General features: G+C 38.8%; 1 protein-coding gene and 1 long non-coding RNA gene across 2 annotated transcripts; both read left to right on the forward strand.

Moving 5' to 3' along the window:
• The first annotated feature begins 1,016 nt into the window (after positions 1-1,016).
• On the forward strand, positions 1,017-27,644 carry LOC133129286 (uncharacterized). Its single transcript, XR_009708803.1, has 4 exons — positions 1,017-1,422; positions 18,649-18,733; positions 25,732-25,807; positions 27,190-27,644. It is a non-coding gene; the product is annotated as an uncharacterized LOC133129286 (long non-coding RNA).
• On the forward strand, positions 5,446-7,632 carry LOC133128466 (transcription factor Sox-2-like). The gene has a single exon (XM_061242003.1). The coding sequence runs from the start codon at positions 5,736-5,738 to the stop codon at positions 6,672-6,674; it is 939 nt and encodes a 312-aa protein (XP_061097987.1). The 5' UTR covers positions 5,446-5,735; the 3' UTR covers positions 6,675-7,632.

Here is a 27,644-nt window from a genome sequence, read left to right on the forward strand (position 1 = left end):
TACTTGGCTCAAAATTGCATCTTCATAAAACTCTTCTAGAGGGATGATATATTAACACGTCCAATGAGCCCGGTCAAAATTATGCAGAGGAAAAATAAGTGGTGTTAACTGAATATTTCTGCAAATTAATAATTGCTGCCCTTTTTTTTCAGTGTGCCGCCATAACGAAAACACCTTAAACAATACCTTAGTCTTTTATCTCCAAAGAATATTCAGCCTGGTCTCCAGCCTCGTTGTCTTATGTGCAGTTGTAAGTCATAATGAAAGCTATTACAGCGAATGGTGTAATAGTAATATCATCGTCAGCTACATACAAACTATGCATTGTGCTGAAGGTGATTTATACCATGACCAAACAACCACAAACGACTTGACCGCCTGAAACCATGTTTGGTAGAGCTACCCAATCAAGTCGTTACCCCGAAGCAGATGTATATCTTAATCATTGCTGACGTGTTCGGATATCTTAAACCTCGTTTTTCGCAGGAATCGCTTTATTGATTACATTTATTTGTATTTATTAATTATAACGTATTTTAAAATCCATATAAACTATGATTAGTGTAGGCCTATATGCAAAAACAAACTATTTGTTTGTGAATTTAGGAACGATAGCAAATACATTGTAAAATTTAGACTGGTTACTATTTTATTCCACATTATTATTATTATTATTATTATTATTATTATTATTATTATTATTATTATTATTATTGTTGTTGTTGTTGTTGTTGTTGTTGATGTCATAATTATTAGGCATATTGACAGAAATATTCATAGTTATTGAATTTCATGGGACCGTGCAAAGTATTTTCTGTAAAGGAGAGAAAATGGCATCAAATGCCTTTTCTGTGGATTCAATAAACAGAACCCATTACCTCACGACCGCTTTTGTTGGCCCCATTCAAGTGAGAACAAAATGGTTATTCAGAACGCTTTAGGTTTTTATTGTGGGTAGTATTCACAAAGAGCTGTGTTGTATTAAAAAGAACCATCTGTATCAGAAACAATGGCTTCAAATTATCTTTGAATACCCACTGAAAAACATAAAGCTTTTCCTCCTCGTTGTGCGCAGCGAGGGTATAAAGCGAACTTGGTAGCTGACTTTTTGGTGTTCTTGACGCATTCTTCAAATCGTCACCTTTTCGGTTTTCCGTCGCGACAAACCGGTCTGCTTTTGTTTTGGGTAGCGAGATAAGGCAAACGTTTACCGAGCGGTCTAGATGGGCGCACTCTTAAGACGCTGCCGCATCTGGGAAAGCGGAGGGAGCATCGCGAAGCTGGGAATTTGAATACCTTGGAAGGATGTGGTCTTCAAGAGGCATCCATGGAGATCTATACTGCTGAAATACTTTTACAGTCCGAAAGATGTAGATATAAACCTTCCTACCCATCAATATTCTACGGAGTGCACCGGACCTGGTACGTATAGGCTACAGCATATATTCTGTCTAGCACAGTTATAGGTATGATTGAAACAAAAGCGTGATCATTTAAATTCCTTGTCCGTAACCAATAGTGTCACATTTTGGAGGCAAGTTTGGAGTGGCGTCATGGCAGAATTGCCAAACTGTTGTGTTACCCCAGTGCGCGAACGTGTGGGACGAGTAGCAGTGAAACAATTTCAAAGAGCAACACGATATTTACCGCGCCGAAAGCAAACTCAATTATATATAATAACTGAAACATTGGATTAAATTGAAAATATTTTATAAAGGACATTTATTGTAGGCTTATACATGTGTGTGGAATACATATGTGTGCAATAACATTAGAAACTGAAATGTAGTAGGATTAGCCTACATCCTTTGCTTTTGTAAAAGTATAAATATTTTATAGGGCGACGTTTACCAGCGTGCAACAAGAGAAGCTTAGTTGGACACGTGTCATATCTTGAAGCAACCTGTCGTCCCCCCTCGGAAAAGGAATGCTATTACATTTTTTCACCTGATGCGTTACGAATCACTTGTCTGGATTATAAAGCTAATTGGTTAAAATGTCATAAATAAAATGAACACTATTTTTAGGCGTGTTCGATTGAGCTGCTCTATTAAGGATTGGTATATCAATTCAAAATCAAGTCTATTTTGAGAAAGACAAATTATTGATTGTATTACCATAGGTCGATCGATTGAAATTTAGATCTGACCCATGTCATTTTGTATGACCGGTGATTAAAACAATGAAAATAATGATTTAATGAAAAATAGGCTATGTCAAGTCTAATTTTTATTAGAAATAAAAAATGATTGCCTTCGTAATCAAATCCTCAAACATTAATATACTAGCTCTTAATGTATCCCGAGATAGTCACTTGATTCCCCATGGACAGTAGCCCAGTCAAAAATAAAAAATACAAATGCTCATTTGTATTTCTGGAAGATCATAGCAAAATTATATTAATTAGCTATATTTTATATTTAGGCTGTCTCTGTGCTCTAACGAATAGCAAAATTTAGACACAACAAAGGCAACTTTGCTTTGCCATCAACACAAATGATTAATTAATAATTCATATGAATTCATGGCTTTGAATCCAATTCTGATCTTGGTGTGATAAGCTCCCCGCTATTGCTTTGCGTGCTGATTAAATGTGTTGGGTCCCTGCAATGTGAAAATATATGGAAAAGAGCATCTGTTTCTTATAATATTACCTACTTTCACAGTTTTAATAAACGAATTTCTGAATGTAGCCTGCAATTCATTTCACGTCATTTCAAGGAGCCCACTTCCTGTAAGAAAGACGAGGCTTACCAGGATACAAGTTAAGATCACGGGTGGGGAACTGATGTTACCGACTTGGCTGTGCAGGAACCAAAGTGTCATGTTATGCATATTGATAGTGGGAAACATGATATTGTAGGCGTGCTGGATAAAGGCCACTGCTAAGGATAATAATAATAAGAAGAAGAAGAAGAAGAAGAAGAAGAAGAAGAAGAAGAAGAAGAAGAATTAAAACAACAACAACATTAACAATAATAATGTGCGATTTAATTAGCATACAAAAAAAACTAAGCAATTGGCAGTAGGCCTATTTGAAAAGACTCGCTGCTATACTGTGTGACCTCAACTAGCCTATAGCCTGTTTAGGCTTCATTCTGTTAGTCCAGTCACTTGGCAAACTGCTGGTGGACCTTCCACTTCCGATGTCTTTTTTCATGATCGTAAAACATTGACCGAATTTCAAACTAAATTAAAGTCAATCAACTTTGACCTGAACATAAAACGGTTGTCGAATGTGATTAAACAAAGACACACACACACATCGCGAGTGGATATCAGTGGATATATGATATGCTATTCAAAACCTCAATTTAGATTGCACTCGAAAATAGGCTCAGTTCTAAAATGCAGCCTACAGTACATATAGCTATAGCGTCCTTCTTGCGTAACAAAAAAATGAATCAGTCAGTACATTCAAGATTAAAAATGCCGGCAATGTCATTATGATCTGAGGGTATAAACTAATGGACAATTTTGTTTTATTTTGCTGTAAATATGGAGAATATGTATTATCCTACATTTTGTTTGACCGCGTACAGTGTCGATAGCGTATTGTAGACTATGTTATAATAAAACATGGGGTAATATGAAATAGCCAATGCCAATAACCGCTAACAATTCAAAATATGACTAGGCTACAGTTCATAATGTCAGTCAAGAATTGTTCCATCCTACTGTGAATGTTTGATATGTAATCGCACAACATTATTTCATGAATAAGCTCCTTAACCCTCAAGCAACCAACACATTTCGCACACACTAATGACCAACTGGGTCCAATTTCAAACGAATGAAAAAGAACCAACTCAAAAGAATCGAAAAATGTTTTTCTACATTTTTATTAAAATATCATTAAACATATAAAATACATTTTTCACAAAAAACAAAGTATATATCTCTATATTATTACAATTACAGCACATTTAGTATGCCTAATCATTAACGTCACCCGCATGTGATATGACACTGTTCTATGATATTTATTTGTGAACTCAATCAGGGGAGTTACTGATACTATTCATAAGATGCAGTAGCTAATTACTGCTTCTAACCTGCTCCACAGCCACTGAGCCATAGACGTCCTCTATTTCATGCTACAGCCCAAAATTGTCCAATTTAAACTTTTCCCCCAAACTCTACTGTACCATGTGCTGAAATACCAAATGTCTAACTTTACAGTCGATGTTTGTTGCTTTTGGCTGGGGTCATATATGACCCCAAATTATATGTCACCACCTAATCATCAAATCACTCCAAATTGAGGCAGAAACCAGACAAATGGTATGTATTTATTGGGGACATGACAAAGTCAGGACATTTGGGAAGGATGAAATATAGTTGGTCGCTTGATGGTTAAACCAATGAAGTAGGCTGTTAAAATTATTTTACCTACAGTTTTAAATATACATATTTTTTTCGTTTATAACTAACTGGCCAGTAGACGGCGCTGTTGGTACATAGCAGTGTTGCACCGTACCGTCCCAATTTCTTTATGGACCTTTGATTTCAGGTAGCCTTTGTGTATTTATACATTAATTATCAGTAGGCCTATGCTCTGAGTGTATTTCTCCTTCTTCAGGTTACAGGTTTTCTGTTGGCCTATTCGGTTATATAAAAAAATCCTAAATTTAAGATATTTCCGAAAAATAACAACACTCCACGTTGAGTAACATGTAGCCTAAATATATTTAATAAGTTTCTGTTCTGTTGGCTCTGTTAGTCAAACCATTTTGAACAATACGGAGAAAGTTTGCCGGATGACAAGTTTTCTTTATCATTTGAGGTGATGGGCGTTTAAGCAACAAAAGTCTTAAATAACATTGTGGGGGTAAATATATACGCGCTTTTGTTTGGCCAACATGGTGACAACAGCCGAGACAAAAGTTATTTATATTAAGGTTGCTTCATCATTCAACTTAATCCATTGAAGCCCATTCATTTTCTCGACGAAGACACATCTCGCGTTACCTTGCCTCTATTACAAGAATACCTAGTTTTATCGTCACCATTGAGATGTCAACTTGTACAAGTAGGCTAATATTAAACAAATAATGAATTGAACAGATTTTTGCTAACAATTTTGACGACATGCGGTTTAGGCTACTTTCTATCAGTAATTCATAATATTATAAATTATGTATGTGTTTTTTTTTTTTAAGTCGTATATATGCAGTTTAATTCCATAAATAAATGTTGGAATCATCCTAATTATTCGCCATATAAAGCACGCCGATAACGAAGACTAATATGATTCGCGTGGGACAGCACATTGCAGAGTGACAGACTTCTAAAATGTATTGTAAAGAACACTTGCTACAATAATGAATATGAAGCGACCATTGGCTAACTTTAAAGTAGTCTCTGCCTCACAGTACCAACACTAACCGCGAGTAACCCCGCCTCTTTATGCCAATAAAAGACACAGTCCTGCATGGCTGAAGGAACAGTCGCTCCGTGATTGGTTAGGTAAAACCCATTTATTCCATGACAGCCTCCGTCACATGAATGGTTGTCTATTAACTTGTTCAAAAAGTATCTGGAGTTGTCAAGGCTCCTACGAAGAGGGAGAACTAGCCCGTTGATTCTTAGAGACCCAGAGATAAGTTCCTGGAGCAATAGAGGACCCACCTGCTGAAGAGAAAAAGTTTTGAAAGCAAGGAAATAACGACGAACGGCCTCTGGCTTGGAGTTTTGTTCTCTTTGGTGAAGCAAGTGACAAACAACCAGTCGAAATGTATAGCATGATGGAAACCGAACTGAAACCTCCCGCACAGACAACTTCTGTGGTCACGGGGAATTCTAATACTTCTGGAAACAACCAGAAAAACAGTCCGGATCGAGTCAAGAGACCGATGAACGCGTTCATGGTTTGGTCGAGAGGGCAACGTAGAAAAATGGCACAAGAGAACCCAAAAATGCACAATTCCGAAATTAGCAAACGACTCGGGGCAGAATGGAAACTTCTGTCCGAAAGCGAGAAACGACCTTTCATCGACGAAGCGAAGCGTCTCCGCGCTCTTCACATGAAGGAACATCCGGATTACAAATACAGACCCCGGCGAAAAACCAAAACGCTGATGAAAAAGGACAAGTACACCCTGCCAGGTGGGCTTCTTGCGCCGGGCAGTAATGCTCTGGGCGCCGGGGTGGGGGCTGGTTTGGGTGCGGGAGTAAATCAGAGAATGGACAGTTATGCACACATGAATGGTTGGACCAACGGAGGCTATGGTATGATGCAGGAACAGCTCGGCTACTCGCAACACCCTGGTTTAAATGCTCACAACACGGCACAGATGCAGAGCATGCACCGCTACGACATGAGCGCTCTTCAGTACACTTCTATGACTAATTCCCAGACCTACATGAATGGATCCCCCACATACAGCATGTCATACTCTCAGCAAAACACTCCAGGTATGACTCTTGGTTCTATGAGTTCGGTGGTAAAATCGGAATCCAGTTCAAGTCCACCCGTAGTCACTTCCTCGGTTCATTCAAGGGCTGCCCCTTGTCAGACCGGAGACCTTCGGGATATGATAAGCATGTACCTACCGGGAGCTGAAGTCCCGGAACAAACAGCCCAAAGCAGACTTCACATGTCTCAGCATTACCAGACCGCACCGGTACCTGGTACAACCATTAATGGCACATTGCCTTTATCACATTTGTAAAATATGTTTCTTCACAGAAACTGGACTATTTTTGTACAGAACATTTTTGCGGGACAAGGGAAAAGTTTATGGAACTGAAGGAAAAACCTCAAACTTTCTTTTTCTTAAAGCAAGGTTTAAATGAACGGAAGAATTTTTTTCTTTCTTGTTTTCAAAGGGATACCATATTTTGGAAATGGAGAAATCTCCACTTGTCAGTTGTTTTATTATCTAGTAACTTTTGTACAGTATTTATCGAAACACTTATCAATCAACATGATTGTGCATTATGAAAATTGTCACATTTTCCAAACAATATTTCTACAGAAGAGATGCAATGAAGTGGCATTTAGTGAAAATTATAAAGAATTTCTAACAATGCACAGCGGAGAAAGGGAAAAGAGATATAAACCGATTAAAGGTTTGTCCTTGAAGGTACATATAGTGTACTAAACTGTTTTTAGTTTTGTAAGAAAAGTAACGAATAATACAAAAGTAAACATAATGTTTAATTTATATATTCGTTTTCCCCTTTCCTCTGTTAAAAACGCGAATTTTGTGTTTATATTTTGTTGTTTGTAATATTTCTGTAGATAAATTGTGACATTTAGTTTTTATTTTCATTTCCGTAGTTGTATTTTCAAATTTGGCTCTATTGCCAACACTCCATGTACATAATAATTATTTGAACTAATAACATCCTTATAATAACAGTCACAATTTCAGTTTTTTTTTTTTTTTTTACAATATACAGAGTTTGAAATAAATAAATATTTGAAATGTGTACACATGTATGTATATTGTTTGAGTTTTGATTGCTTTCGCCATTCCAATAGGCTACCTGTATTATTATTATTGCCAAGTCATTGACAGTGGATATGCATTATTTGCTACTACCATACAATTGGTCCATATAACATATTCTAAATTCTAATATGAATAAAAATAATGCTTTTGTAAAATGACTAGGAATTTTAAACCAAACATAAAACCACAACAATGCTTTTATAATTGGTTTTATTATCAATGCTGAATGTTATATTTAGGGCATGCCATTTACTATTTATTTTGATTAGCTATTGTTATTTCATATACAGAAACATTGTAATAAACGTTTTTTGTATAATTAAAAGTATTAGCAACATTTTACAACATTTTAATCGGGGAAAGCCTAATGGATGTCAAGCGCGTTTTCTGCGCGTGATTGCGCATGTATTTCACTCTAAGCCAAAATTTTGGATGGGCATTTCAGTTTGTGTAAACACGTTTAACTGAAAATGATGTGTGAAACATACCTAAAAATTGTGTTTCCTGTTACATTTAGTTTAAGGTTACAAACTGAACGCGCTAAAAAGGGAAGATCTCCATTTAGGGAGTTTAGAATTCCACAAATATATGAGGCTTTTTCTTCGGAGAGTTTGTGGAGTATAAAGAAAATGTTTCTTTCCCTGTGAATTTGTGTCTAAAAGCTGCAACCCATTCAGTCATCGTGAACTGTAGAATATGCTCATTTTAAAGGAAATAACAAAATATGTGATTATATATTAGCATCTAATCGACAAATTCAAGACATAATAATTATCAGACAAATATGATAATAATAACCTAATATTGGATGGGACTGCAGGAATAGCCAGCAACACATCTTCTGAGACGTTTCTCAGGCTTTATTGTTCTAATTGTCCTACTACATTCAATTTTCAAGCAATTAGATGTAATTTAGGACATAAATATTTTTTCACATAGACACACTGGTTCAGAAATATCTAATAATCTTATTTTTGAACACATTTTTGGTCGGGTAGTTACGCGTGCCCTTTGTCTACCATTGCCATTTATTACACATTGTCTTGTCAAACCAAACATTATTAATTGGTATATTTGCTTAATATTTGCGCGTGTGTATTTAAAACGACCACACATTTACAATGTATCCCTTGTGACTTGTAGGCCCACAGCGTTCTAAATCTGATGTCCGTTAGAATATTTTACTGAACTGCAGCGGTAGATTAGCACGGTTGCTTGCCAAGGCTGGGAAGCTTCTGTTACACAGCATCTCAAGGGAGAGGAGCTCACATTAACCGCTAAATGAATATTTGACGAGGGCTCATTCTGAAGTATTATTACTACAAACGTGTCCCTGCTGGACTTTCAAAGGGTCAGGGAACAGTGGTTCAATTAATTATTTATATAAGCAATGGAACTGGTTGTAGTAGGCTAGTTGAAGATGCTTACTACACTATAAGCGGTTTAAAGGTCGAATGCAGTTGGATATTTTATGTCAGCATACGCTGCAAACATTATTTGAGTTTATTTTTATATCTAAAAAACAAAACACCACTTTTCTCTTTTGTCTCTTGCTTTGCGCAGAACTGATCAATCAAGTATAAAAACAGTTGTGCTTGGAATTAAGCGGTAATATCGAAATGTCCAATTGTCCAGAAATTATGCTTGCTGCAATTCGGAATCGGAATTAATTGAAAATCAAGGCGAGGCGACATAGGCCTGTAATATTGTGTCTCTAGTTTTAAAATACCACAATGGGAAATGGGAGGATGAAGCAATGCATTTGTATGACTGAGTGTTGTTTATAACTGCGAACATTCACTTTCGAAAATATTTTGATTGGATTTTTAAGGACCAAGAACATGGGCCGTTAATAACAGCTGTCATTCGCATAGTCTACGCATAACATCAGGTTTTATTTTTTTCTGCAGCCTACATATCACCTTGAGCGAGGATGCGGATGCAACAGGTTCCAATCTTAAACTATTTAACTCTGCGAAGTTCTGCACAACCTCAGTATTGTTATGATAAAACTTTATCAATTTCAGAATTTAGGCCTATGTATTTTTTTATTTGGCGAAGGCCCGGTTGCTATCATAATGCGATGCCTTCACCGTCAAAAGTTGTATAGGCCAGGAGATAAAAAACAAACAAAAACAGTGATCTACAGCCTGTTCTTTTGTATCAAAAAATAGTGTTTTCTACCTGTACTTTATACCTAGTCGCTCTACTTTGCAGGCTTCAACTTCATGTACCCTACAGGAAAAAGGCCACTTACCAAACCTTTCGAATCCCTCACTGCTAACGTGGAGCAATGCCATAATTGCCTTCTACCCACAATCGTCACCAATAAGTAGATTTGCAATATAAAAAAATAAAAAAAAACACTTTACAGAGTATTGTTACTTATTGCAGTAGGCAGAACATGAGCCCATTTAATGTGGTAGCCTGTAGACCTAGTCGTGTGTAAATTCCAATTTACACAAATATTTATATTATTTTACCCTATCAGCTGGCCGCCAACACATCATCCAAGGATTAATGAAATAAAAACAATCGAAAAATCTGTCTTTGAGCCATCACCCCCACCCCCTCTTCTGGAGTGGTTTTGGGTTGGGGCGGCTTTGGTGGGGGAGGGGGGAAGTATTGTGAAGTGTAGAATTGAAACCTGTTAAGGATGTGGTCTATATTATCAGAATGTCGAAAATTAACGACTCCTTAGCCAGCGCAGGTGCAGGAAAGTGGGGATTTCGGGAATGGGAGTTCGGCCAAAATGCGCATTCTGTTCAATAGACCACACATTGTCTACCGGCAGGGCACCATCTCTGCGTGGCTCACACTTTCAGGCTCAGACCTCTGCGAGTGCACTACATTCGTTGAATTCGTTGAAGCTGCAATGCTTGCTAGATCACACAAACCGTACACTTGAACTTTATGGAGCTCTATATAGGCCTGTTAACTTTCATACATCATTGACAACGTCCGTAGTCTATCCTTTGGATTTTATCCGCTTATACAGTATAATTGAACTCATGGCTAACTTCTGTTAAATTTGGTGGCATGAATTGTTTAGGATTAAATATTTTCCTATACTGTAGGGAAGCAGAGTGTAACTATTTGTGTGAGTGAATTTGTGCATGCATGATGAATCCATGTAGGCTAACCAGGTACAAAACGACAATTTACTTAGTTATAGGCCTATGTGGGTTAGTAACTTGAACGTCAGAATTCAGTTCTGATGGTGAGGATACTGAAATTCTGAAATTAAGGAGCAATCCTTCTTCAGTTATTAATCTGAAGCGATTTAAAAGGCAGCCATTGTGATCACTGCCGTCAATAAATACACAATAACATCTTAGAGCTGCTGCTAGGCATATTGAACTGAACCATGTAATTTTTAAATGGAGAGCTATTTCATAATCACAGTTAAATGTATAGCTGATTTATTTAAAAAATGGAAGCGCTACGTCTACAGCCCCTTTATTTATTTTTCAATACAGTGGGAAATGTTAGTTAGTGTAGTTTCATTTGTAGACATCTTTATACTTATAGAATGAGAGTTATACTTTTTAAATATTATTTAGTATTGCAAATCCAGTTAATCCAATCGAATAATTCTGGTGTAAACCTAAAGCGTGAATAAGCAGTGACAGTCCGTGTGAGGTTTGTTTATGAGGAAACAAGAACAATGAAACTGATTTGACCATTTCCATCGTATCCTGGTTGGTGACTATGATTCGAGTTTGAAGGCTACGTTCTTAATCGTTATTGAACAGCAGGTAATTGGTCTCTCTTTTTGACAATCACAGTCCCGTTATATGCCTAATGTAACACGTTGCATGGGATTGGCTTCCACTGAGAATACATTTTTTTCACGTGGTGGTTTTCTGAGAAAACAATGCTGATCTAATTGTGCAGATAAAAAAATGTACCTGCTGCTGGACAGTAAACGAATTTTAAACAGAAGACGGAACTTTATATTCTGACAATCATAAATCAAGAAGGTTGTGATAACTCCAGGTTATATCTTTTACTGTAAATACACTATAATTTGGGACTAGCTACTGTTTCAAGTGGTTGGTAATGGCTTTAATTAAGAACACCAGTAATCCAAAAGGTTTTGCTCCATATTAATTTTAAAGAAGTTATCATATAATTTTCCTCACAAAGCCTTTCAACAAATAATATGTCCAGATCAGTTTGCTGGTCTAAATGTAGGCCTAATATTTGCTCAATTGTTAACCTACTCTGTAGCTGTGCAACAATTCGGAAGCTAATAACTGAAATCAAAGTGAAGTGAACAAGTGAAGCCCGAACAACACAAAACAGTTAAAAAAAAACTTCCAGCATATAAAAATACGTCCATTTTTTGGTTAAGCCAAGTTATTGAACAGCAAAAGTGGTTGAACAGTTTTCTTACGAGCAACAGTCACTGGTGCACAGTTATGGCACGAGGGTGACCTACTGATGCATCAGCCTACAGTATTTGCGTCTCTGGCGGAAAATGCGGGGTAGGACTATATACACTACCTGCAATGCCCCTTTCATTAGCTTCGGGTGAAATAATTTAGTTCGTTTTAACAGTTTCACAATTTATAGCTCAGAGTTGGCCCTGATTAATGAAAACATGTGTTTTCACATGTCTTGAAGAACAAAGAAGTAACAGCACATTTTAAAATTCGTTGTCCAATGTCAAAATATAAATAAACCACATTTAATTGTGGTCTGATTGAAATGTTGTCAACTGTTGAAAAGACAACTGAGCTGATGAAGCTACAGAATAAGTAAGCTATCGGCTGTCGTTTGCTTACTCATAAGTGGTATGCCATTCTGGAAATATGTTCTTTTGCTTATTTCAAAGGGATGACCAATTAGCATCAAAACAAATTGGCTGGCTTAATTTTGAAATAACAAACTGAATGTAGCTTTATGGCTAAATAATATTATTATTGCCAAATAACATTGATTAGGAACAAATCCTTATGGTATAGATCCTACTGTCTGTACCTCATAGCTTACTGTCTTAAATTCACATGAATATGCCAATCAAAGTCTTTACCTAAATTTACTACAGTGAGATAATCTTTTGTACATAATACTGAATGGGCCCTGCTGTCTATGTCAAGGACATAGCTAGACCTACATTGAATTCAATTATGGTACTGTGAGGGTATGCATTTATGGGATAGGTTATTTGAAATAAATATTTCCAGAGAATAGCTGGGCCGTGCCTTCATAACACTAAAGTGAATAATTTGCATTGGCTAAAAAGGTTTATGCTGGGACATTGTCACCACGAGTATAAATAATTGTTACAATACAACCCATCTACTTAGGGAGTGTAATAGCTTGAAACAGACAAACTGTTTATCTTTTGTCATTTGTTGTCTGGAGGGAATATCTGTTCAGTAGGCTTATCTGCCTATAGGTCTTTAAATTCGTGGGTTTGTTTTGTATATTAATTTAGGCTATGTCACATGGGGAACAACCCCAGAGAACCAAAGTAAAAGTGTTAAAATGGGAAAAAGTTGTTGTAAACAACTATAAGTAGAGTATAAAAATATCAACACCAATAAGGGTAAAATTCATTAATAATTTGTTTGTTTCTTCTAGGTAGGCCCTTTGACTAGCCAATACATTTGGTTTGATTAGCTTCTCATTGACACAGTGAATGTATTTATTTTGCTGGGAACATCAGGCATTTGTAAGTACAGATGAAATGACAGCAATGGGCAAAATAGGCCTAGTCACACATTGTGAAAAGGGAATTGTGTGTAAAACTACCCATAATCTTGTCCAGGGCAAGTATTTTAGATCAATCCCTTCCTAAAACTCAACAGTTCGTTGCCCCTTTGAGTTAAAAAAGACAAGCTTTTGTATGCTTTTAGAAGAAAAGGTTTACAAAAGTTTCAGAAGGGACCCCACAAAGGATCTTTTTTTATTTCTCTGGCGCGACCCTAGCCCTCTGAATAGAAGTAAGAGGAGAACTCGGCCCCGAACGCGTGGGCCTGCTTACAATCCAACTAGCTGAATAAATACTATCAAATTGCTGTGGGCTCACCACAGCCTACAGTTTGGCTCTTAAATAATCTGTAAGACCTGTGATCCCAATAGCCTATACATTGAAAAAGGACTTAGATCAGCATAAAGGTTTTTTATTTATTTATATATATTATTTTGCGATTGATTGGGTCAAATACACGGTAACAAGGTCGGAATTACAATTTTGCAAGTAATTTCTGAATAATTATGTAATATACCCGTTGATATGATTTACCCATACTTATCAATATTACCAAGAAACTCATAAACAAATGCAAAATATGACATCTTTAAACCACGACCAAACAATGAACAATGAAAGGCATAACTGATCCACACTAGAGGATTGCTACCTCTTTAAACTCATATTAACCTGTTAACGCTTTAAATAAACGTGCTCCACTTGATGAACCAAGATTTATCCAACTGTAAGACTGTGAAGACAAAACGCAGGTCTACTCATGAAATAGGCTAATAGACTGCTCAGAGTTAACCTATACAAATGTATTCTCATTGGCATACTCTTATATAGGCTATGCTATATTAACCTTACAGGGAAAATGAGAAACATGACGTAAAAGTCGCATTTTGAGGGAATAATGTAGGCCTAAGCTATTGAACGTTGATCATTTGAACAGTAGGCTTGTGTTAGTTGCAGCCTAGTCTATACTTAACAAACTGTACTAAAAATCTAATACTTAACTTCAGAAGTAGCCTAATGACCGTTCATGGCCACAATCACTTGACAGTCATCTTGCTTCTGGTGATCACGTGGTTTCATTTGAAAGCAACAAATGACAGTAATAAATGTGCAGTTCCCCCCCATAATTTATATCAATCAACTCCCCAACAATAAACTTTGGCACATCTGGCACGTTGTGTGACAGTCAAAAGTTAATTAATGCTGTAGGCTGCAGTAGCACAATTTATTGCTTAAACAGGCTTGGCTATTGCAATTTCTTGCAAACATTTTGTGGTTCTCTACATTTTTCACATAACTGCTATGGAGCTGAGCTAGAGGAGCCTGACCTAGAATCATAGTCAGCGCTGGACGCGGCCATTGCCTTCGATTGTAAATACGGGAGGGAGTTCACACGCCTATCGAGTAACCGAGCAGAACAAGCAAGCCATTTTAATCTCCCGGTTATCTCCTCATCGTTGAGATCAGAGCTCTGTCACTATCCAGCTCATCATTGTGTCCCCTCTGTGAAATGACAGCTCTGACAGCGACCAGAAATGGTTGTGGTGGGAAGTGATTTCATCGTCCGTGCAGGAAACTTCCACTGTCAAACTCAGAGTTGCCCTGAAACCACTCAAGCACTATAGGCTCTCAATCTACAGCAGAGCATACCAACTAAATGCTTTCTTTTCCCAAAACAGATTCATGTTTGTTTTAAAGTAGATTCAACAAAATCACATAATTTACAAAGAAAAACTAATATTTCATCTACAGTCCTGATCTACATTTAAAATGCTATTGAAACAATGGGCTAAGAAAATGACTGATTCGTTGTTTGTTTGGTGTGTTCTAGGTCTTTGGGAGTTTTAAACACACGAGAGCACTCATTTTGCAAATGAAAAAATAAAGCATCTGAATTGCCTAAATGCCGTAATGTCACCTTTCATTAAATTCTTTGTTTGGAGATTGTTTGTCACCCAGTGTTCAAGATGGATATGTAGAGTGAGTATTTATAGTTTTCTTCAGAATAGGCTGTTGTGTAGAATATCTGAAAACTGGGCTATAGTTTACAATGTAGCACTGTGGATGAAGAAGCACTTCAGTTCTTACAGTACGGATTATCAGTCTTCAGATGTCTGTTCTCCAAATAGAAAAGCCCAGGAATTGGCAAGAGGCCATGTGAAGTTAGTATTGGTGCAGCATGACGTGGATCCCAAACAGCCACTGTTCTCCGATCGATCATGCTACTGACAGCATGGGTCATTTGTGGTACTTATGCAGATCTCACTTCAAGCGTATCTCATTCCGCATTCACTCCGAGTTTATTCAAACAATCCGGGCCCTTGACTTCAATGACTGCACAATATTTAAGGGAGCAGAACACCACTTCTCTAGAAAGTGTGTGCCGTATCAATGATGGGTTATTATTGTAACTTATTTTTCATCAGAAGCAATCAATGGTTAATAAAGACTGTTAAGCTATTCACAATATTTAGCTTTAACTTATTCCGTAAGTCGACAAGTTCTCAGTGATGTCAGACAACTTGAATAATCATACACTTAGACTTAGTGGAAGGAGTGAAATTGCTAGTGATGCGTGTTGTAGATGGAAGAAAACTTGAATGTTATAGCTCTATATTAGTGTAATTTGTGAAAAAGTTAAAATGAGCTTGAAAACTTAAAAATAGCTCATTAAAATTAAATCGTTTTTTTGCGTAGCTGTCATTTAAAAATGTTTCCTGTTGTCTTTACTTCAAGGCTTTCCAAGAAGCTTGAGCAAGAAAAATCGCATAAATATAGATCCTACAAAAATGCTAACATCTTTCACAGAAATGCAGCCATAAATGCATTTTACACTTAATGGAACTTAAAAATAAAATGAGTTATACCACAAGGATAGGCAATGCTAGCACTTTTATAATAAAGCAGTTAAATAAACTGAAATTCCTTTGACAAAACTACTGTTGCCTGTTGTATTGCTATTGCACTCTTAATAGTTTCTCACTCCCTTTAATGTGAGCCTATTTGGAAAGGCATGTGTTTGCTAATGCTTTTTTTCCCCAGCGCCATACACATGAATCTTTTAGACTTGTTGTGGAAAATCAGAACATTGCACAAGTGCAGTTCAAGGAAGCACCTTTCCACAATAAAACCATTGGGACACACACACACACACACACACACACGCGCGCACACACACACACAACATTTGCATTCTTATTTAGTGAGCTGCTGAGAATCTGCTTCCCTTCACTTTTTTTTCTCCTTCCAGTAAGAAGGATAAGCTTGGGATGCCTAGTCGCCCTGGTAACTGCCAGAACAATTTATTTGAAGTTTGAAGAGGTCAGCTCGAGGGGTCAACGACTCCCGCCTCTGCCTGCGCTGGCTTCTGTTGAGGACAGGCTCCCGTGGTGGGAGCACCGGCCAGGGCCTGTCCCTGGGTGGTGGGCAGCTCTGACTCTGATATAAATTTTTTGAGTCAGTTCGCGGCCTGGCCTCCACAGGTGGTCCACAAAAATTGATTTTGACCTCTTGACCCCATCCGGCAGAAGCGCGACTGACGGGCCTAGGCCAGGTCTTAGCCACTGGTGATAGATTTCCTCTGAGAGCCGCAAGGGGGTCCGCGCAAAAGGGGCCCCCAGAAATGCGCAAGTGTGCTGGAGGTGGTTGTTAAAAGCTTGTTAAGTGTTTTCAATGGCGAGAGAGAGAGAGTTTGTGAATGTATATGTGCCCACGGAAGTGGGGTTTTCAGAGAATTAATGAATCCCACCAGCTTCTCGTTTGGTAAACAGAATGCTACTTGAAGATTAGCATTTGAAAAAAATGTCGTATTTTTTCAAATGTTAATCATCATAGTAGTATGTCACTCATATATTTCAGACACACATGCACAAGTACACACACGTAACCTTTGTAAAATTCTACAGTGTAAATAATAGCATGGATACTCCAAATGATTGAAGTGCAGGCACTGAACATCTGCAGTCTGCAATTAACCCTCACTACAAGCATAGCTTTATACACAAGGATTGTGCTCTGGCTGTATATTAACATTTATAGAATTCATGATTATAATAATAAGAGATTTATATGCTTCCTTAAGAGCAATGTGTACATTATCAACTACAGAACATTCATGATTACATATATCTTGGAATCAAATATCCAATTTAATGCACATGAAAAAGTTTATCTGAAAATTGTCGCATTATCTGATGGCTATGTATAGTGCAGTCCATAAGTATTTTGACAGTGGTACAATTTATGTTCTTTTGGCTCTGTACTCCAGCACATCGAATTTGAAATGAAGCAGTAAATATGAGGTTAAAGTGCAGACTGTCAAGTGCTGGACAATGGGCCTCATGCAAGAACCTCTCATATGAACTAATTTGTTCTTACCTTATCTCTTAAATGAGTGATTTAAGACAATTTGGCACGTTCACCTAATTTCTCTTATTTCGTACGAGTCATGTAAACAATCCCATTCGGTCATCCCATTTGGTCAAACAATTGAACCTACTGTAAAATCATCTCCCACCATCCTTGAGGTTTTTGTTTTGCACAGTTGGCATATGGGTAATCAAACTTTTTACGAGCTCCAGCTCCAGATATGCTGTATTTCCTACATTAAAATCCTCCTTGAACAATCTCTTAACCCCACATTAACAGAATTCTAGCCCAACTGGAGTCTTCAAAGTGAATGTTTTTCACAGATGAAAGTCTGAGGACCTTTTTAAGGAGATCAATTTTCAGTTTTTCTTTCAATAATAGGTCTCACTCATTTCGCAGCAAATACATTTGTAGTCACTATTAGAGCATAATGTGCTGCCCTGTCTAATTCTTTACTAGAATTAGACAGGGCAATTGACATTTTCACTACCTCATTCCGAGAAGAGATAATTTTATTAAACACATTTTATTTTATTAAATCAGCCCTCCTGGCAAACATGGATAAATTCACCAGATACTTAAACAGTTTCCCCTCTTGGCATTGTGACTTGCCTTGTTGGGACCTTTATTGAAGAGGCAATTTAACATTCTAAATCATCTGTCTCACAATGTAGCTAATCTGGGTAGTCTAGTTTAATATAGCATACCTGCCCAACAGAACCTTCAGTGCAAATGAGTATGTTTGGGGGTAGTTAACAGTGAGTAATATGGGTATGGTTGAGAGTCTCTGAAACACATGTGATATGTGAGCCATACTTTCTCAGCAATGCTGTTCCACATGCCTCACCTCCATATCATGCGATAGTTGAGAAGATTGTCGGGCGACATGGCTCAGGCAGTAAGAGCAGTCGCAGCCAAATGCTCCTGACGAGCTGGTCGGTGCCTTGCATGGCAGCCAATCGCTGTTGGTCTGTGAGTGTGTGTATGAATGGGTGAATGAGAAGCATCAATTGTACAGTGCTTTGGATGAAGGTGCTATATAAATGCCAACCATTTACCATTTACCATTGTATTTACTTTCAACATTGTCATCTGCAGGTATCCTCTGGAAGTGTGACATGGGACTCCAAATTTCCTTGAAAATTTCAGTTTGTCCGCCAACAGAGCTGAAGTTACTCTTGAGGTACCTCTTTCTCCTGCACCAGTGACCTGTGGAAATTTGAGCTAATGCTAAAATTTGACCGTGGACAACCCAAGAAATGTTTGTTTCGTTCCTCTTAAGTTGTACTCTCTCTGCTGAATGCTCCATCACCGGCGCCATCCCATAACTTCTGTCCCAGTGATTTTTGTTTATTTAATCGAATCTTGTATCCGCAGGACGTAACTCCTCAAGAGGTCCGTGTTCAGATTTGGAGGCAGCAGAGTGCCTAGGAGTTCTTCCCTTTAGAGCTGACGGATCTGGGTCTTTGATTAAAGAGCCTGAACATGTAGATTCTGTCTGGGAGCACCAGCAGGGGTTGAAAGGCCTCATTTCCCCTGAGTGCAAGGTGTAGAAGTCAAAAATTTTGGAGGACTATTTACCTTCACCCATGATTTTACTCTAGCATGAATCAGGCTGTTGAGAGAATTACAAAGAATCTATGTATAGGTATTTCTATTTCAGGGCTCCCCTCCCTCCCTCTTAGATGCTGAACACTCTTAACTACATGATTGCATGGTTTCTCAATGCATTTACAACAGTGTTTGCAACTGTGAGGCTGTTCAGTTGCTCCGTGAAATTCACTGCAAGACCCTCCACTGACACATCACCAGCCTCAGCTCCCTGCTATGTATCAAGGAAGAAACACTAGTTTTGTGAAGATAAAATACCAACCCTTGTTCTTAATTGTGAGTCAAATTTAAAGACTAATGCTGAATAAATGTAAAGACTAATGCTAAATAAATAGCATAGGATCATCAAATCTGGCCCTCAAATCCAAATCCAGACCTTGTTTTCTTTTCTCCTGGGCAATTAAATTAATCATTACTGCTACTGATTGGCCAGACTGTCTTCACACCCAACTACCTGGTAAAAGGTAGTTTTCTTTGCCCTTGAGGACTGTGTACACTCTAGCAGTGATCCCTGCTGTACGCTCTAGCACTCAGCTGACAGGACCATTCTCTTATGCTGTAAAAATAAATAACAAAATATTTGCTGCATGACAATTTGTTGCATGATATTATTTAGTCATGAATTATCCTTAATTGCAGAGAAACGGATTGGTGGGGGGATTTCATAGAAGCAGGAGATGTAACAACCCAAGACAATTGTTTCAGGAAAACGGTGCGAATCGCAACACAAGTGGTGCTACAGGTCATTACAAATGCGAGCAGAGCATTATCTAAGCGTGTTGCTGTAAATGAGATCTAATGAACAAATGGCTCTCTTTTGATTTCTTCATAATGAGCTGTAGCACTAGTCATGGCTGAAGAGGTAGAATTATCATTTCTGAATTCAACCTCCCTAAAAGCATTATTAAGGAGTCTATTACAACTGTAATGCCCCAAGACACAGAGAGAACAAGGGAGACAGTTGATGCCCCGTCATCTGGATGGATTGTGCCTTCCCTCCGTGAGTCAGGCCTCTGTCATGTGTTTAACTGCCTGATTCATTCCTGAGTGCTTTCAGGGCCAAACGAGTGGGAACTATGGTTCCAGAGGGGCTTCTTTACATGATTGAATTTAAATTTATTTTGGGACCCCCTCCCCTTCCCTTCCCAGCCCACCAGTTCCACGTTTAATCTCCACCATATTCATGGGCCGTGAGCGATGTGTCACAAGCTAGAAGAAAAAAAGTACCGGGTGACATCACGGAAAGCACTTGCTTGAAAGAGCCTTTATCTGCTCCAAGGACACCCCACCGCACCCCAAGTTGAACCCCTGAAAGAGTGCATGTGAATCACACTTTTTTTTACTGGACAGTTGGAAGGTGGCCAAATGCTAACTTATGGATATATTGCCATTTTCAGTGTGTTCAGCATTTAAGAGGATATGGGAATCATAAGGTTGAAAATATTAATCAGCACTTCTCTGTGCTGATTATAAACTTAATTGATTGCTTTTGCTTTTGTAGAGCCTATTACAACCTTAATTGTTGTTCAGTGGCAATCTTGAAGTAAACAGTCCTCACTGTTTCTCTGAATTATTTACTTCATGGGCATCATCAAGTAATACTATAAAATAATCTGTTTCTTAAGGTGTGTGTATTTGGACAAGCATTGCCAAATTTTTTACATTGTATGGAATTCAGTTAACATTTAGCCTTAACTTGTCCTTAACTAACGATTAAAGTATATTTTCCTTCACATACTGAATGGGTCTGCAATCAACAACTCTAGCTTGCCAAACTGAAAAAAAGGATTATTTGTCAGTCAAAGTTAAGGACAAACGAGCTGCAAGGATCAGTCTTGCAAAAGCCTCCAGACACAAAGGGTTTCGAGACAGCAGACAACTTTTGCTGTTCCCCTCTCTGGATTGCAGGCTGAACTGGGTTGTGCACATTTGTTTAACAGGACGTTTTTGACAAGCTGGCATTACTCATCAGTGCCGCGGTGGTTTTTGTTTCAAAAGTGCTGCAGTGGGGGAAATGCGGGTTTTAGCCCATCAGCAGTGCGAGCCGTCAGCAGGCAGGACAACAAAAGGGAGATCCAAATCCGTGCCATTTGCAGCATTACTTGGGGGGCCAGCCCGGGCTAAACCCCCTGTCCTCTGTGTAGAAACAACAAATTAATAAACCTAAAAAGCAGTTTCACTGTTTCGGTATCGACCCTGTGAGCTTTTCACATATTCTGCTGCCTTTTGAAATGTAGAGTTTCATGTACACCATAAAAACGTATCGTACAGTATGTTCTGTACTAGCGATGATACATTCTTATTATTGTTGGTTCGTTAATGTACTTCAGGCATCTTGTATTGAATATATTGAAGAGGGAAAGTTACAAATCTGTTTTGATCCAGTTATATGCCAGTTAATTAACCATTGGGCATTAAAACCACCATTTCACCTGACAATAATATCAAATTATTGATATGGAACATCAAAAATAAACAGAGGAAATAAATTACAACCAGCAAAGAACCATACAGTCTCTCTGTAATTCATAGAAATAATTCAACTGAACCGATAGCACAGATTTGTACTTTGGTTGCAAATTAGCGGGAGCACACTCAGGCCTGAGTACTGAGAAAGCAACAACGTTCTTCCTCTCCACCCCCGAAGTCATTCCAAAAAGGACCCAACCCTACTTGAACCCATAAACTACACTCTACAGAGCCATTACTGTCATTTCACAATTTTTGGACAACTCGACAACAGCGAACAATCCATGTTTTTGTGCCCCACAGTGCCAAAGAATACAACAGGGGATGGCATCGACAGGCCCTAAAGGCAGGACTTTGTAGGCCTCGCCAAGACCCCCAACAAGCCCTCTTTATTCTTGGCTCTCCTTGCAAGAATTACAACTGCTCTGCCTTGCTGCGGATCAGCCAGTTCTTTTGCGGGGGTAGGAGGCCTGTCCTGTACTTGTGACATACAGTAAAACAGCGGTCCTCATTCATCGGACGCCCCGCATGTAATAAACGGGCAAAAAAATGGGCGACAGCTGCAGCATGCAAGGCCCCCCAAAAAACAAGGCCGGCCATTCTCCCGGGCCCAAACTTTTCGAGCAGCGCTGCCGGCTAGTCCGTGTCCGAAAATTCTTAGCGATCATACACATTCTGCCCCCAAATTCCAGCGTCAATTTGTTTTTGAGGTTTGCGAGGACAACAATAGTTTCTATTTTATTGCACGGGGTACTGGACCGGGTAAAATCGTGTGGAAAAGGCGGTCGAAACCCACAAACTGACTCATTGGGGCGTGTCTGCTTGTTGTGGCATGGTCTTGTGGTCCTCCACACATGTTGACTGTTTAAAAATTTTATTTGTATTTATTTATCATATTTCTCCTCATGCAGCATTATGGATCATGATTTTGTCTGAAATTAATGCATTTCTTGAATGCTGTACTGATATAGACATGCCACTTCAAGAGGGACTAGAGAGGACACGATTCCACTTTCTACATTCCTGTTCAGTGAATGGGTTCCTTGTGACTTGTGGCGTAGTAAGCACTCTCACTCCTAGCCTCTTTTTTGTTGAGTGGTTTTTACCTCTGATGGATGAATCTCTCACAGTTTTGCTGTGTGATGGTGGAGAAGAATGAGTAGGCAGATGAACTGCTGGCTTTGCAGAGCACAGCATGAGACAAACTAACCAGCCTCTTTTCAGCTTCTGACCCATATTTCCTCCATCTGATCTGGGATCAGTTATGGGTTCAATTATGCTTAAAAACACAAGGAGGCAAATTCAGTTGAATTGCGAAGCTGTTGCTCACTTCTTGTATGCATGTACATCCAGTATATACACATTTTTACTGCTTGCGAACAAAGAAAATGCTGGATGTTGTCAAGGAGCCAGTTTGTCTGTCAAATAAAGCTGCTGACATTTTGAGTAATGAGGCTCTAAACTACTGTTTTGGCGTGAGCACCAACAACCTCAAATCTGCATGATGCTTGTGTTGGGTTTTTTACTTCACTTCTACCTTTGACTCAGCCTGAGAACTGGGTGACTGACAGCCAATTGAACCATTGACAGAACATTCAGCTGCTGTGGATTACACAAGAATTTTCTGCAACTATTGTGTGACCAGTGCCTTCATTGCATTCTCCTAATTTGCAAGCCAGGTGCATCAGGTGACCTCTGAGCCCTCCTACTCCTCTCCATTGTCTCCCGTCAGAAAGACGGAATACTGTAAATTCCAAAGAGCCTGTCTTTGTGAACGTGGACTCTGGGGGCATCGGTACAAAAAGGAATCGGACAATTGGGGGTTCTCCTGCTGGTGGGTGATGGGAGGGGGTCCCATCACCCACCTCCAGCAGGAGAACCTCAATTGTGGAGAAGACATGCCTCAGCTGTCACGTGTCTCCGTGACTCTCCTTACGGCCACTGTGAGTGGCAGATGCCACGCCAATCTTTTCTCCTCACTCGCTGTGGAATGAAGCAAGGGCCACTGTGCCAGAGAAGCACTTCCTGTTTTGTATCACAGTTAGCTTCAGACCTCTCTCCGCATCTTGGTTTCTCACGGGTATTCCATTGACTGGCCCCCTTCGCTCTCAGCAGGGAGCAATTCTACAATAGAATTCCTCTGTCATACAAGCATCTCTAGCAACATTGCACATGCACGGTCAAACTCCAGTGCAAAGTCTACTTACCGAAGCGTCGCACTATGAAATATTAAGCGTGTTTTCATATTTAGAAGAGCTAAGCTGCCTTTCAGAAACAAAACAGAGATGATGAATGGTAGTGACTATGGTAATTTAAGGACTGTCAATTTGAATGAATGTAATTCCATGACACTAGTTACCAATGAATGAGGCTACATTTAGGCTCAGTCTACAATTAACAACCACATGAGGGAGGTCCCAAGAGAGAATGTGGTGCTGTCCCTTATCTATCATTTTAAGTCCAACTTTTTTCTTTAGGTCAGAAGAAGAAGAAGAAGAAGTGCAATATTGATGTTAAAGTTTATATATTTTTTGTATATTTCTGAGACATTTTGTTTTTGTTTATAGTAATGGTATCCAATGGTTCTGGAACAAAGCTCATATTTTTAATCATTAATTATTCATTGTTTTTGACTGTGGATAGGTAGAAAGAGATTTGACTCACTGATAACTTTATTTTAAAAAATGTTGACATTATCCCAGTGCAACCAAATTGTTGAACCAATTGCCAATGCTGTGTTGTGAAATGGCCTTTTTTGTCAGTACCCCACAATGGTACTTTTTTATTGTCTTTTATTACAGCTTCCTGTTTCATTAACAGGAAACAGTGGCCATTTTCACACACAGTAGGGAATCTCTTCTGAGCTCAGACTTAGGTTAGAAAACAAAACAAAAAAAAAGTTTGTTTTAAATAATCAGCGTGTCAGCAGGGTATTTGAGGGGGGGGGGTGGGGGTATGTACTCCCCTAACCCAAACGTGCAGCCCCCAGCTTGCAATTTAAGATTGGAGGAGCATGGCAGGCGATAATGAGGAGAGGAAGTGGGGGGATTGGGAAATGTAGAGAGCCCCCTACTCCCCGACAGTGGGAGAGAGAAAAAGCCTATTACATGGTTGCAAATCAGTCCTTTGCTGTTATTTAACTTAGCACAGTCTGAAGGAACACTGCTACTGTCCAAAAAATGGTCACTTGTTACTCTCTTGGTCAGTCTGGGCTGTTAAAGCAATAGTTCTTGCACCCTCACTCATCACTTTTGCTAGTCTGTTTTCCCTCAGTGCAGTGGCTGCTTATTACTTTGTTGGCAGCAGTCTCTTCTGAACAGTACTTTCTCTCCTGGAATGCGCTAATCTCTTCAGTAATGCACATAATAAGCCTTATTTACTTATTTATACTGTTCTTGTTACGTAAAATAGGCTAAGATGCTAAGATGGCATCATACCCTGCTAAGACCTGACAATTCCTTTTTGCCCACTGTAGGGGACATGACTATTTTGTTTTAATCTCAAGAACCATGTACCAATTTGACGATGGTGGAACATCAGAATAAACACATTTTCTTCAGTGGCTTGAATAGATGTATAGATGGCTAATCTGAAACATACCAACTATTTAGCACAGAATACTGATAAGTACAGTGAAAGTGGGTCAAATAACTAATGCTCACATGGCTTGTATTCAAGCAACTGTCAACCATAACTGTGGAAACAAAGTATAGTATTAACCCTTGTGTTGTCTTGTGTTCAACAATGACCCGCCACTATGTTTAACCGCAGAGAAAATCCCCGAAATGATATTTTTTCAACTTTGATGACGAAAGTTTGCAATGAATGACAGGTTGTTTCTTCATGCAAAATAGATTTGGGGTTTAAAATTCAATTAACCTGCTTTACTTTATGGGTTTAGTGAAGGCGGGTAATTTGACCCTTTGGACAAGGGGAGTATACAGAATGTTAAGACTACACAGGGGTTAAAAAGTATGTATCTGGGTGTGAAAGGTGTGGGGATGAATTTTGCTTTGAGACTGTTCTAAGGAGATGATGTACCATGCAGTGACACTTTTAGTCATGCTTTTTCTCTCCTTTTTCTTCCTCTGTTTGCCCCAGACTGCAGTGATGATAATTGGATTTTCTGGACACCTGTGCAAGGGCTGCACATCCAGAGGATTATAACAAGGGATGGGTGAGTCAGCTCTAATTATTGTCACGTTCCCCCGTACAAATGGCAATGCCAGCGCCAAACCGTCTTCAGACGACTTAAATCCCATATCATGCTTTCTCCGTCTCGCGCACCCGTGTCCATGTGGCCAAAATCCAAAGTTCCAGCGTGGCAGTTGGAGACCAAGGTCACTGTGGCTTCCTCCAACGGCTGTGTGATATTAGCTATCACCTACTAGCCTAAGACAAACGATCAGTAAATACATAACCTCAGGAATTTGTGCACAAATAATATTGTCGTCCCAGGTTCTCGATAAAAAACTTCAATCAACATTTGTCCTTTGACAAACAAATAAATAAGGTTTTTATTAATGATGATGGCATGTCAAGTTTATCTGATGATTGTTAATTTTGCCGAATATGGAAATACAAATGTTGATTCAATTGATTCAATGAGACATTAGGTCTCATTCATAAAGCATGCATATAATGGTATTTGGTAAACTGTGCTTTAGAATGTTTCCATGGACATTCTGTGTTTTTCATATGAGTTTATCCTTTGGTAAGATTAAAACCTATGTCTGTTTGGAAGCAATGGTAAAGGTATATACACACAGTCAATTCAAGTAGCTAAAGATCTCATATTAACAACAAAATATTTATCAGTACACTTTTGGGCCAAAATAGTAACCTGCACACCTGTTTTTCATCTTAGTTTTAGTTTGCGATAATAACATTTTTTTTTATAATAATAAATGTGAAAATGAAAAATTATAAAAGTGATGATGATTGATGATAATACACCCAGAAATTCTGTATTCTGAACCCAGAAATAACTAGCTGACCAGAAGCCAAAAAATACAAATACAAAAGAACCACAGAGATATGAATGCTTTGGGAATGGGAATTGATTGGATAGTGCACAAATTGTATTTATTGGACTAGTCGCGTGGATACTTTAACTTTATTCTTTTCTCACATTGTAGCTAATTGTTTAATCAAAACAATACAACATGGGATGCTATTAGACTTTCTAAAAGACACAGCATAAAAGTTTGCAGCACTCCTAGCAAAAAGTTATTCCATGCTCTCTCCAAAACTTGTTCCAAACTCACTGATTTTAGTTGGTCCCAACATGCAGTTATAAAGAGGGGAATATTTGCAGTTTCTTTTTATCACTGGGAAGTGTGACACATTTTCAGTTTATTGGTCACATAAGCAATGACGGGCAAATCTATGTTTTGTATAATACAGAGTTCAAGAAAGGCTTCATTGCTTCATCACTACTTCTGGGTCCTGCCCTGTTTGGTTGATCTTTTAGTCTGTGAATATGTATCTCTGATGTTATGCTGCATTTGCAAAATCAATAGGCCCTCATCAGCCCCCACTCTCATCCCACCCATCCAGCTGCTTGGTTCCTTGTAAGTTTTTCTGGGCATATCTGCCATCCAGGAATGGGTTTTTGTAAACACTCAACTCATGACAAGGCGGCACAAGGCAGAGAACGGGAGACAAAAAACGACTGAAAGGACACACAACCGACAGGCGACGTGCGACGACAAGGCGGGTCCAGACAGCCGCGGCTCGTCTGCAGCCCGCCCGAGTGGGTAGGACCGAGGTATTTACAAGCTGCCGGGGAGAGAGAGCTTCGAGAGATGGTCATTACCAACCAGAGGCCCAGGCGGCAGGACCTTCCCATGGTCACCTCGGTGTGCGAATATGTAATGAGCTGGACGGCTCCATTTGTTACGGCTGATTAATCGCGAACAATGACCCCAAACAGAACCCAGAGCGGGACTCACAATAGTAACTGGAGAGCCCCAAGGCTCTGTCTCCATCATTTTAGAGGGATTGAGAGAGAG

The sequence above is a fragment of the Conger conger genome, chromosome 5, assembly GCF_963514075.1.
Source record: "Conger conger chromosome 5, fConCon1.1, whole genome shotgun sequence".
Taxonomy (NCBI): Eukaryota; Metazoa; Chordata; class Actinopteri; order Anguilliformes; family Congridae; genus Conger; species Conger conger.